The sequence below is a fragment of the Halteromyces radiatus genome, assembly GCF_025201355.1.
Source record: "Halteromyces radiatus strain CBS 162.75 chromosome Unknown BX664scaffold_1, whole genome shotgun sequence".
NCBI classification, from domain to species: domain Eukaryota; kingdom Fungi; phylum Mucoromycota; class Mucoromycetes; order Mucorales; family Cunninghamellaceae; genus Halteromyces; species Halteromyces radiatus.
Genome location: NW_026251687.1, coordinates 2951750 through 2964139, shown reverse-complemented (window position 1 = coordinate 2964139; position 12390 = coordinate 2951750). Strand labels below are relative to the sequence as shown.

The 12390-nt window shown below is 31.4% G+C and overlaps 5 protein-coding genes and 1 non-coding gene across 6 annotated transcripts; 5 read left to right on the top strand and 1 right to left on the bottom strand.

The window, feature by feature from the left end:
* The first annotated feature begins 345 nt into the window (after positions 1 to 345).
* Positions 346 to 1430, top strand: BX664DRAFT_321753 (uncharacterized protein). Its single transcript, XM_051543352.1, has one exon. It carries the CDS (start codon positions 396 to 398, stop codon positions 1176 to 1178), a length of 783 nt encoding a protein of 260 aa, XP_051405195.1. The 5' UTR covers positions 346 to 395; the 3' UTR covers positions 1179 to 1430.
* A 1396-nt stretch (positions 1431 to 2826) lies between these two features.
* On the top strand, positions 2827 to 2908 carry BX664DRAFT_t14. The gene has a single exon. It is a non-coding gene; the product is annotated as a tRNA-Ser (tRNA).
* Positions 2909 to 3501: 593 nt separating this feature from the next.
* On the top strand, positions 3502 to 4724 carry BX664DRAFT_382134 (mediator complex, subunit Med7). Its single transcript, XM_051549018.1, has 6 exons — positions 3502 to 3784; positions 3885 to 3951; positions 4033 to 4121; positions 4203 to 4280; positions 4359 to 4432; positions 4520 to 4724. The coding sequence occupies exons 1-6, from the start codon at positions 3566 to 3568 to the stop codon at positions 4620 to 4622; spliced, it is 630 nt and encodes a 209-aa protein (XP_051405194.1). The 5' UTR covers positions 3502 to 3565; the 3' UTR covers positions 4623 to 4724.
* A 132-nt stretch (positions 4725 to 4856) lies between these two features.
* BX664DRAFT_310566 (uncharacterized protein) lies at positions 4857 to 7156 on the bottom strand (the record flags this gene model as incomplete). The annotated part of the gene is made up of 8 exons (XM_051542558.1): positions 4857 to 5233; positions 5300 to 5385; positions 5644 to 6104; positions 6184 to 6315; positions 6396 to 6533; positions 6634 to 6702; positions 6780 to 6953; positions 7022 to 7156. The coding sequence occupies 8 exons, from the start codon at positions 7154 to 7156 to the stop codon at positions 4857 to 4859; spliced, it is 1572 nt and encodes a 523-aa protein (XP_051405193.1).
* A 304-nt stretch (positions 7157 to 7460) lies between these two features.
* On the top strand, positions 7461 to 10358 carry BX664DRAFT_321746 (uncharacterized protein). Its single transcript, XM_051543351.1, has one exon. The coding sequence runs from the start codon at positions 7518 to 7520 to the stop codon at positions 10326 to 10328; it is 2811 nt and encodes a 936-aa protein (XP_051405192.1). The 5' UTR covers positions 7461 to 7517; the 3' UTR covers positions 10329 to 10358.
* A 389-nt stretch (positions 10359 to 10747) lies between these two features.
* BX664DRAFT_289817 (S-adenosyl-L-methionine-dependent methyltransferase) lies at positions 10748 to 12351 on the top strand. Its single transcript, XM_051541857.1, has 4 exons — positions 10748 to 11099; positions 11221 to 11456; positions 11513 to 11680; positions 11764 to 12351. Exons 1-4 carry the CDS (start codon positions 10882 to 10884, stop codon positions 12081 to 12083), a joined length of 942 nt encoding a protein of 313 aa, XP_051405191.1. The 5' UTR covers positions 10748 to 10881; the 3' UTR covers positions 12084 to 12351.
* The last annotated feature ends 39 nt before the right edge of the window (positions 12352 to 12390 follow it).

The following is a 12390-nucleotide window of genomic DNA, read 5'->3' as shown; positions in this document are numbered from 1 at the left end:
GATTTTTTTTTTTTTATTTAGGATGATCATCCATCATATAAAAAGAGTTGGTTGAATAATGGCATAAATAGATCATTAGATATTTTGATATACTGCGTTAATGTTAGTTAAAGAAAATGCAGATAGCATAAACTATAATAAACTCAAATCTTATGAATTGTCATTTTTTGACATTTTGCCTTACCATAATTAGGACGGACAGTGAAATGGGCCAAGGTGAAAGGAAAAAAAAAAAAAAAAAAGTGACGTGAAATAGCTGAAAGTTAATTTGTTTTTCTTTTTTTTTTTTTTTTTTTTTGTATTTTCTCCTGTTTCTTTTTTATTTTTATTTTTCTATTTCATTTTTTTTTTTTTTTTTTATTATTCCACTCCACTCACTCTTTTAGTTTTCTTTAATGTTGCGCATAAATCCCATACGATTAGGACAACAAGTAAGACCAACAGTACGTTCTTCTTCCTTATTTGCTATTCGACATGAATCCACAACATCCGATGCTCCTACTCAGAAACCAACTTTATCTCAACGGTTGGGTGGTAGTGGTCGTGGTAAATTAATGCCTTCTAGTGGTCAAGAAACTGATGTCTTTGCCTCTTTTTTGGCTCAAGCACAAAAGAAACAACAACGATCTCGCAACAAACAAAAACGTCCTCAACAAGCTAAACCTGGCCAATTTGACGATGCTGTTGAAACATCTTCCAATAAAAAAACTGACAACAAGCAACAACAACAACAACGACGACAACAACAAAAAACTTCCTCTGGTAAAGGACAACAACAACAACAAGTTGAACGAAAACCACGTCAACAACAACGTCGCGATATCAAGAAATCAACATCCTATGGTTCTCCTTCTTCTGTACCTGTTCGTCGTACCACTACGTTTATCGACAAGGACTTTGATTGGGCTTCTTTAAATCCTGTGATATCAACAAATAATGTGGAAGAAACAACCATTGATCCTGAAGAAAAAAAACAAATGGAAATGGAGTTGAATGATGGTGATTATACTCGGTTTATGTCGATAGGACAATCGATTCAATGGCCTAGTTCTTTGGATACCCATGCTTTGGAATCTTTGGTGAGTAGCAATGCTTCTTATGGTTTGGATCAAAAGATGACCTTCTTATCAACCGTGGCCAAGGCTTCCAATGTTGGTGGTGCTGCAGCAAAAAAATAGGTTTCCTCAATTACCTCTCTTCTTCTTTATCCAGATCTCTTGATTCAAAACAATTGTACATTTTTCATTTTACTTTCTCCTCCTTCCTCTCCTAGATTAGATTATACATTCTTTTTTTTTTTTTTTCTCTTTACGTGATGCTCTTCCTGTTAGATATGTATTGTATTCTATCCCTTTCAAAAATCTTTTCTTAATAAAAAAAAAAGTATTATTAGTTATCATTAATGTCATCATAGTAAAATGCCACATGTAGAATGAATGATTGCTTTCTTTATTCACAAAATATAAGGTAAGATTAGACAAGATATATATATATATATATGAAGTGCGTCGATACGAATGATATTTAAACAAGGGAGATATCTAATACTAAAAACATAAACAAGTAGACGATCAAACGTATACTTCTTGTAATAAAATAACAACTATAACATGATACGTGTGGTGTTATGACCTGAAGTGAGCTATGCTTCAAGGATTACTAAACAATAATCACTTGTATAAACCTAATCAATAAAAAAATAAAACAATGATCCATTGACAAGTAATCACAAACGTCAAAAATAACAAATAAAAAAAAAAAAAAAAAAAAAAAAAAAGTGATCAATTCCAGATAAAGATGTTTATTTAAAAAAATAAAGGAAAATGAAAATAAGTAGGATGATGTGTCTAAAAATAGAAGACATGACACTTTGAGCTTCATATACAAGGTCACCATGTCACAGCGTTCTTCTGCTAGAGCTTGCAGTCCAATCCAGAGGAGAGCACGAATAGAAGAATGTCTGCATCCGGAAAAAAAGGGGCCATATACGAGATCCATTGAACTATTCCATTCTATACAAAACAGATATTATTGAACTTTCATCTTCATCTACTATTACTATTATCATTGTTTTTTTTTTTTTTTTTTTTTTTTTTTTTTTTTTTTTCATTCGATTAAATTACCTTGTCCAGGTCACATTCGTTTGCATCTCACCCATTTTTTCGATCATCATCCATCAGAATTTGCCAAAAACCGGAAGCAGAATCCAAAATAGAAAACATCTCTAGTCCATCAAGAGCACTCAAGATATCATCAATATGTGGTAATGGGAAAGCATCCTTCACCATGTTGTCATTCAATTTTCTGTAGTCGATCACCATGCGTAGATCACCACCCTTCTTCTTTGTAAAAAAAAAAAAAAAAAAAATGCAAAGGTCCAGACACCAGTTAGAAGTGCGTATCAACCCACCTTATTTTGCCTATTAGTTCTACCAATTGTCAAGAATGTTGATTGGTAATAATTTGAGTAAATTGATTCAATGATGAAAGTATAAATAAGAAGATAAAATAAAAATAGACATCACTTACTGTGTTCAATAATAATAATAAATAAATATCATACAAGTCGATGTATAGTAGTTATGTAGATAATTCAATGAGGATAATTATAAAAAAAATATAAAGTTGGAATAAAAGATAAAAAAAAATTACGTGTATGCAGATGAAGAAAGAAAAAAAAAAAAGCTGACTTTGAAAATTCAAGGTACAAAGTTTCCGTATCATACAAACTGGTTTTTGTATGACAAAAACTCGAATACTTGATGCTGATTGGCTAGAATTAACGATTAGATTTATAATCAAGTAATCAGTTTTCGAAAAACATCTGTCAGTTTGTCCGAGTGGTTAAGGAGTGTGACTAGAAATCACATAGGCTCTGCCTGCACAGGTTCAAATCCTGTAGCTGACGCTTCCTTTTTGTGATTTTTAGTATTGTTTGTGTAACGATAAAAATGAAACGGAGATGTGTTTGTTTAATAGTTGATAGGAGATGTGTTAAGTGATTTTTTGGTTTATAGGTTCAAAATTGAAAAAGTAAAACGGATGATTGAAAGTTAATAATGTTTATAGTGAGCACCAGTACTTGATTACGCAAGCACACGTATAAGTAAAGAGATAAAATAAAACAAAAAGTAAAGTAAAGAAAAATAAAGTCTTGTTCCAAATTTGGAAAGTAAAAGTAGAGTAAAATTGTTCTGACTTTAAATATAGAACAAAATGAGCCAATCAAAATAGATAATCCACAATACAATCAAGTAGGGATGAAAAGAAAAGATTTATTTAAAAAAATATATTGATGATTAACTAAAGAAAAAGAAAAATAAAGGAAAAAGGTGGGGTATTTATACTATTTGAAATTTAAGGTTAAAAAAATAAAATATGAAAAAGAAAATGAAAACGAAAAGAATAAGTGAAATAAAAAATAGAATGAAATAAAGGGAAAGTAAAAATTGAAAATAATTTTTTTTTTTTTTTATAATTTTTTTTTTCATTCAACATTACTTTTATTCGCCTTTCTTTATCATTAATATTATTATTATTTTTTTTAAAAAAAAAAAAACAAAACATGGAACAACAATCAACTGGTAGTGCTTGGCCTGAACCACCTAAATTTTATAGACGATATACAAAAGCCAATTTGGAACGTTTAAAACACGCTCAAGCCATCAATGACTATTCTGAAGAACCAATAAAACAACCACATATGGTCGACTTTTCATTAAGATCTTTAGAACCACCAGAAGTTCCTACTGATGATTATGTAGTATTTGATCAACATTGGAAGGTAATAATAATAATAATTAGAGGATGATATATAAATTAGTTTTATTCTAACTAATTCTTTCTCAATTATTATTATATATCATTGTATGCATATATTCTAGGTACAAGATCGACTACCTACCCTACAAGAACAAAATATCAAGCAATTATTCCCAAAAGATAAGATAGGTATTAAACATCATCATAATTCCAACTTTCTTTTTTTTTAAAAAAAAAAAATTTTTTTTTTGTATCCATCCGTCTTTATAGATCGTGTAGCAGAATTGAAAAGATTGAATCGAACATTACTTGTACAGTTCCTAGATCTTTTAGAAACTCTTGCCAAGAATCCTGATGAAGTAAGTAACAAAAAAAGAAAAGTATGAACAAGTGAGGATAAATTGATCATTAAAATTTGATATATACGCCCATTATGATAGTATGGAAAACAAATAGAAAACATCAGCATTATATTTATCAACATGCATCATATCCTCAATGAATACAGACCACATCAAGTAAGTCTTTTTTTTTTAAAAAAAAAAAAAAAAAAAAGTTGATTCTCCTCAATAACTTTTTATTATTGACTTTTATAGGCACGAGAAGCATTAAGGATTTTGATGGAAGAACAATTGGAAAAGAAACGAAATCAAACGGCACAGATAAAAAGGTATATTAAAAAAGAAAAGACTTTTTTTTTTTTTTTTTTTTTTTTTTTTTTTTTTTACAAGAACTAAGCTTTTTTATTTTTATGTAGAAAAACACAAGAAACAATGGATATGTTGAAACAATTTGGTCACAGCATTTCATCATCACCATCAGCAGAATCTACAAAGCACCAAAAAATGGATGAAGAGTAGAATAGATAGTTTTGAATGAATGTTTTTTTATTTTTATTTTTATTTGATGTTGATGAATAAAAAGACAATGATTTATTGAAATAAATACTAATAAAGGTATAGAAAGGATGGATTGAATATGAAAAAAAAAGCTATTTTGACATATATATATACATACAGACTACAAATGCTAAACTAAATAATAATACTGTAATAATAATACTAATATAAAAAAAATCATAGTCCAAAGGGTATTCACCTATCATAGTTTGCTGGTGAGGAGGATGTTGGATTTGTTGAAGTTGGGGATGATATTCTCTCTGGATGAGATAGGTCACTTCTACCCAAAAGTGTAGCTAATGAAGTGGGTCGACGAGCATCTCCTTGATGATGATAATGTGTAGTAGTAGTAGATGATGGTTCTGGTGTCTGTGATTCTGATTGGTTAGAGTGAATGGTTGTCCATCGATATTGACATTGTTGTGGGCTACGTCCATGAAGAGCACTAGCTATTTTATCCCATTGTCCAAAATTCCCATATAAAGAAATTGCTTTTCGTAATTGTTCATCTTCTTCAGGTGTCCAAATAGTAACATTATAGATCTTCTTATTGCTAGTATCATTTTCCTGCTCTATTAATAAGAATAAAAATAAAAAAATATGAGAGATGCATCATTTTTTCATAGTTTCTTTGTTACCTGGGTTTTCAGCAATTGGATAAAAGGATGAGGACAACATTGGAATGGATAAAAGAGCATTAGCAGAATCAATGGAACGTTTTGATCTTTTTTGTTGTTTGGCCAAAATTGTAGGATCCGAATGATCACCATTATTATTGTTATTCAAAGTAATCCATGGTACATCGTCTAAAGGTTCTGGTGATGAAACTTCCATGGAATGATGATGATGATGTAATGGTGATGATGGTAATAATAACGTTGATGATGGTGGTTGACTTGATTTTGGCCGTACTGGTGAACGATGTTTTTGATGTTGATATTGCTGATATTCTTCTTCTTCTTCTTGTTGTTGTTGTTGATACAAAGGGAGAGTAGTTGATTGTTTCAAAGGTGAAGAAGCCATTGTAGGTGATGCCTTATTATGTTCAAAATCAGGATCACTAAGCATTTGATCAGCTAGAATACCTAGACTATCAAGACCAGAAAGTTTTTGATGATGTCTATGACTAGGAGAAGGTCGTACACTACTTCTCATTTTTGGTGAATATTGCTGTTGGAACAAGTAAGGTGGACCTTTTCGACTGAATTGAGGTGTTGGAGATCGTCTAGTAGTTTTATTAATATCAGGAGATGGTGAATTGTTGTTATTTTTAGAGTTACTTGTGTAATATTTGATTGATGATGATGATGATGATTTTTGATGTTGTCGTATAATATAATCCATCTCTACATCGCGTGCTGACAAACGTAATTCTGTTAAATGTAATTTCCGTAAAAGTTGTTGTCTTTCTTCCAAAAGTGATTCCTTGTCCATATGAATAGTCTAAAGATAAAAATTAAAAAAAAAAAGGATAGAAAGAGATAAATAAATAAAAGAGATATAGGAAGGTGAATAAACATACTTCAGATGAAGGTTCTATTGCTTCAACAGTATGTAAAATATTGACCAATCGTTTGAGTTTTCTTTCAAGCATTTCATTTTTCTTTTGTTGTAGTTTGAGTTCAGCAGTGTAACGCACTTTTTGTTCATTTTCCTATTGAATAAAGTAATCATTAGATTTATGTTTCCATTTCCTTTTTAAAAAAAAAATATAAAATAAAAGTAAAAACTTACCATCATCAAGAATAACGCACGCATGGTTGTAATAGCATGTTCAGCTTCAGGTGAAAGATATTTTGAGTGTTTGATTTGTTCTGCTTGACAGTGTACTATGTTCTGAAGATGACGTTCACGATCCTGTGCAAGCTTCAACTTTTTTTTTCCAAGATAATAATAATAATAATAATATAATTAGTTTTACAATAAGAGACACGTTTTTCAATATCATTTTTTTTTTATCTTCTAGTTTTACTTGGTGTTGTATTTCATCCGTATAAGGTTTTGGCCACGTTTCATTTGCTAAAGGAACGACAAAATCCCACTAGAAAAAAAAAAAAGCAACCAAGGAAATAATCGGTTAGTAATCACATGATTGGTTCAAAGAAAAAGTGGACTTACAGGATACTGAGTTTGAGGTGAAACGGAGAGCATTGATGATTGCCCAGCAGGAGAAGAAGGTAATGAATGAATAGGAGGAGATTCATCGTTGAGTAATTCAGATAAATGTGTTGATTGATTATCCATAATAGTTAGTTCTAATTTCCATTTAAATTTTTCATCCAAATGTTGAATCTAAGATAAAAGAAAATTGAATAAAATTGAATAAATATATATATCTTTTCTTTTTAACTTTTTATTACCTGAGACGCGATATTTTCAAAGATAGAGTCAAGTTTATTTGAAGAAGTATAAACTGTTTTATTCGATGATAAGTGATTAGTTCTTCCAATATGAGTAGAAGGTGATAAACTAGAATGTTTATAATGAGCATTCATATTATTTGTTAAGTGGTTATTGTTAATGAATATAAAGCATAAAAATAAAATAAAAAAGACTGTAGAAGTATGTAAAAAAAAAGAAGGAAGAATATAGTTTAAAGTGAATGAGAATATTATATATAAGATAAAGAAAAAAAAAAAAAAAAGAAAAGGAAAAAGAGGGGTGTGGAATTCATATTTTTTTTTCCCTTCAACGCGTTCTCGTTATGAAGTCAGCTGATATCCAAATTGAGGTGATTCTCTTTCTTTTTTTTTTTTTTTTTTTTGAAAACCGAAACAAAAATGATACAACATTGCCCTTTTTTTTTTTATTTGTTTTCTTCTTTCTTTCTTTATCTTTTTTTTTTTTTAATACCAAATGTCTATATCGTTAACAGGACAAAAGTATTGGGAATCTACTATCAAGACTTGTGAAGCTGCTCTCTCTTTATTATCTGTATGTGAAGACCAAGGTTTTTGTTTAGTGGATGATACTATTACTTCTTTACGCAAATTAGTTCACCATGGACGTACTTTGGAAGCTATCAAGAAATATCAACCACCAGTACAAACAGCAACAACAACAACAAAACGTGATCAAAAGAAACAACGATGGAAGTCTATACAGTCAAGTACAAACTGGAATATCAAAGATAACTCTACTGTCATTATTTCTGTACGCGACCAATCTCTGATTACTGCAAAAGCTATTACTACTGAAGAACAATTGAAAGCTATTGTTCCTGAAATTGAAAAAGCAAGTTGTTTTTCCATTGATTGTGAATTCTTGTCGGTGAAGAAATCTCAACCTAAACTCAAGGTATTACAAATCGCTATTTCCAAAACTATTGGTTATGCTATTATCGTAGACTCTTTTCAAGATATTGGTATCATTCGGGATATACTAGGTGATGTTCTTGAAAATGAAAATATTCTACGTATTGGATGGGCTGTACGTGCTGATGCTCAAGCTATTGAACAAACTATACCTGGTATTCGTCTTGGTCGTATTTTAGATTTACAATCATTGATTTATTCTGATGCTGTGGATACAATGAACCTAGCAAGCGCTATGACAAAATATGCTTCAAATTGGGAAGGATTGGATGAATTTACTTATGCAAAGAACATGGCCTCCTCCTTTAGTTTTAGTGAAGATGACTGTATTTGGACTCAATTTCCTTTGCCTTCTTCTGCTCTTGTTTACGCTGTTTTTGATGTTGTATCCTTGTTTGCTCTTTACGAAAATGTTAGTCATATCAAGATTGAAAATGTTCATCACTGGCCCGACAATATCATTTCCAAGTTCTCACCCAAGTCTCTACAAAAATGGTATCGTAACCGTGCATGTCTTGCTGATTCATCAGTGGCTCTTTCTGATGGTGATATTATCAGTTTGACTGATGATCAATCAAATCATCCAATCATCGACAACAACAACAACAACAACAAACAATCCGGTTATGAATCATTAAGGATGGAAGACGATATTGACAATGACAATGATCCTGTATATTTGGCGGATTTGGAAGAAGCGAAACGAAGGTCATTACTACAGTATCAAGAGATGAATGCAAGTTCAAGTTCAGCATTGGAATCGACTAGTACAACAACTGGAAATCTTTCTCCACAACCAACACAAAATCCTTCATCCCAAGAAACACTGAAACGCAATGTGGTTGTCGATGAAGAAGTTAACTTTGATACCCTTGACAATATCAGCGTAGATTCCGCAAATATCACATCCGACAATGAACATGATAAGTTTGCCAAGGACATATATGAACCATCAAGGAAGTTGGCCTATGAAGAATTACCAAAAGATACTTGGGGTGAAATTGACTCAAACCGGTTGACTGAAGAAAGGTGGCAATTTGTTACAGACTCAGTATCCTCAGGCATTAGCAAAGATGACAACAACAATAGCACACAAGATGATGGTACTAGTGGCACATGGAGTTTCAAAGATATAGGACATTCCGATACCAAAACAACAACAACAACGACAACAACAACAACAACAACATCATCAGCATCATCACCAACTCCTCGTCAACGAAACAATAACTGGGGAACAGCATACTCTGATTTCAATACTGGCATGTTTCGAAACACCGACCCTGAAGCTGATTGGAATCTATTGGTAAAGAAATCAGGTGATTCATGGAAACAAGGCAGGGATATGAGGATGGAAGAATTAGATGAAAATTGCGAAAAGGTAGAAAAGAATCGTGGTCAAGCTAGAAAATTCAATACTACAGCGGGGCCAGCACGCTTCAATCAATGGGCTACTACAGGTGGATGGGAATCAGTGGATGAAAAACCAGACTTAATGCAAATGCCTTTGACGGGTATGAAAGCTAGAAAGACAAATGGACCAAGAACGATCAATGTGTTTGACTCAGATGGTGATACGGATGGTGATGATGATGACGACAACGATAGCGATGATCACAACAAAAATGGTGATGATGATGGAGCAAATACGAAGGATTCTTTGGACCATGGAAGTAGCAACTGGGGTGCAACCATAGGAGAAACATCAACATCAAATACAGAAGAATCAGATACGTTTAGGGAATATCTACCATTGGATGATGGTCAAGACATAGCATTACATGAAATAGTTCGGTATGAACAATTGGAATCCTTGTTGATCGAAGATATTGATGACCAACCTCTGACGATTGCTGTATCGGTTTATTTCCATACCACTCAAAATCTCGTGCAATACAAGGGATTATCAATTACAACGAATACTGGTATCTCTTACTCAATAGCATTGGATCAAGTTATTTCAAGGAATTGGCAATCATCGATGGATTCACGACTAGCTAAATTATTGACAGATCCAACTATTCAACGGATCTCATGGCGACCTGGATTCTTCCTGGATGGATTGAGTCAAAAATTAGGATTCAAGATTGGACCTGTTGCGGATTTATCAGCTAGATTACCCCTGGAAGAAAGAAAATGGAAAATGGATCAAATATTGGACAAATATCTTGGTAATTGGCAAGGATTATCTCAATATCGAAATGCAAAAATGGAAGTTGAATCCATGGAAAAGGGTAGACTGCGACGAATGGATGGATCAAGTTGGGATAGACCAAGTTTACATTATGCAACTCTTACTTTCTCTGGTGCTCAAGGGGCTATGTTCCTTGCTTTAAATCAAATTCTTACTTAGTTATATTATTATCTTTTTTTTTTTTTTTTTGAAATAAAAGATCCTATTTTGTCACATTTGATTATTTTTTAAATAGGTGGGTCAGTTACCATTTAGGGGAATTCTTCATTAACGGAATCGAAACAACAATGAAAAGAAATAGAAAAATAAGGGAGGTTAATAAAAATATATTCAGGGTACAAAAAAAAAAAAAAGAATCATCCTTTGGGAAGAAATTGACAATGAAAAAAAAAAAAAAGAGGAGAAAACGAATTTATATACAAGGAGTTTCAGTGAACGATGATGGAGATAATAAACTAGCCTGAAAACTGGATCTTTGAATCAGTTACACAATGCTCATTTTTTTAAATTCCGTTGACTCTAATTTTCTCAAAAGGGGGGGAGTATAGTAAGAGGGGGAAACACTTTTTTTTTTTTTTCTTCTTTTTCTTTTTCTTTTTTTGACTTTTTTTTTCTTTTCTTTTTCTTTAATCTTTCTCAGACAATTCTATTTTATATTTTCTTTTTATTAAAAATCATATAGTCGAAAAAAAAACTAATAAATAATCATTATATGGGGAATACAGCATCAAAACCAACTGCACCAAGTCAACGACATAAACAAAAGAAACCTACGAAAGAAAGTCCACCTACACGATCACCTACTCAACGAACCATTGATGGACGTATTTATCATGCTGTAGAAGGAAGTCAATATTTATTACCAAGAGACGATCAAGAAATAGATAGATTACATGAAACACATTTTCTCACTAAAGAACTTTTGGGCTGGTAACTATATATATATATATTTATATATAATTATTAACCAATTTTTATTTTATTTTATTTTATTTTATTTTTATTTTTATTTTTATTTTTATTTTTATTTTTTTTTATTTTAAAAAAAAAGTAATGTAATGGCTGGTGCTATCAAACAATTGGATTTTCAATCTGGTGGATTACAAATTTTGGATGTATGTTGTGGTCCTGCCACTTGGTTATGTGAAACAAGTCTTGATTATCCTAGTTGCCAATTTGTTGGTATTGATATGTGTAATGTTTGGCCTCAAGTCATTCGTCCTGCTAATTTGGAATTTATTGAAGCTAATGTATTACGTGGTTTACCTTTCCCTGATAAAGCTTTTGGTATGATTGATATATATCTAAAAGAAGAAATTAATATATATTTTATTTATATGTAGATTTTGTTCAATTACGATTCGTATCACTTGCATTCAAAACTACTGATTGGGCCTATGTATTGACAGAAATTCGACGGGTATTACGAGATGGCGGGGTCCTGCAATGTATAGATTTGGACATGCAAATCATATCGGATGATCCTGATGTCAAACGTTATTTACAACATTGTAAGTTTTATCATTTTTGACATATATATATCATTTTAATATTTCTTTTTTCTTTTTTTCTTTTTTTTTTTTTTCTGGGATAGTTGATGCTTTATGTAGTGATCGTGGTCTTGATCCATCTGCAGGTGCCAAATTGGATATGATGTTGAATGATCATGGTCTTAACATACTACAATCAGAATACCGAGAAATTCCTTTAGGTTGGGGTGGTCCTATTGGAGATGGATTTATGAATATTTTTAGCGCAGAAGTACAAGGTCTGGCACCATGGATGAAAAGAACAAGTAACTTGAACGACGAACAACTTATCGCTACTCTACGAAGAACTTTACGTGGTATGATTCAATCTAAAGCATATATGGGATTGTATGCTTTCTTGGCTCAAAAACCTATCGATGATTAATGGATGACAACAACACACATACCATAGAAAGTATTTTTTTTTTCAATATTCAGTAGTAGTAGTAGTATTATTATTATTAGTAATATTAGTTACATTTAACAAATTATATATATATTATATATATTCCTTCTTTTTTATTATTATTATTATCATTTGTTAGTTATTATAATCATCTTTATACTTCTTTATTCATATTTATTTTGTATCATATCCATGAAGAAGACGTTTTATATCAATAAAAAAAAAGAAAAGCGGTGATTTTTTTTTTATTTTCAATATGTATGGTTCAATTGCTCAAAAAGGACAA

Excerpts from the sequence above, each read along its gene's own strand:
- BX664DRAFT_382134 (XM_051549018.1), top strand. The coding sequence starts at position 3,566 with ATGGAACAACAATCAACTGGTAGTGCTTGGCCTGAACCACCTAAATTT. Across the intron at positions 4,122-4,202 it reads TTGCCAAGAATCCTGATGAA|TATGGAAAACAAATAGAAAA; the intron begins GTAAGTAACAAA and ends CCATTATGATAG. Across the intron at positions 4,433-4,519 it reads CAAACGGCACAGATAAAAAG|AAAAACACAAGAAACAATGG; the intron begins GTATATTAAAAA and ends ATTTTTATGTAG.
- BX664DRAFT_289817 (XM_051541857.1), top strand. The coding sequence starts at position 10,882 with ATGGGGAATACAGCATCAAAACCAACTGCACCAAGTCAACGACATAAA. Across the intron at positions 11,100-11,220 it reads ACTAAAGAACTTTTGGGCTG|TAATGTAATGGCTGGTGCTA; the intron begins GTAACTATATAT and ends TTAAAAAAAAAG. Across the intron at positions 11,681-11,763 it reads CAAACGTTATTTACAACATT|TTGATGCTTTATGTAGTGAT; the intron begins GTAAGTTTTATC and ends TTTCTGGGATAG.
- BX664DRAFT_321753 (XM_051543352.1), top strand. The coding sequence starts at position 396 with ATGTTGCGCATAAATCCCATACGATTAGGACAACAAGTAAGACCAACA.
- BX664DRAFT_321746 (XM_051543351.1), top strand. The coding sequence starts at position 7,518 with ATGTCTATATCGTTAACAGGACAAAAGTATTGGGAATCTACTATCAAG.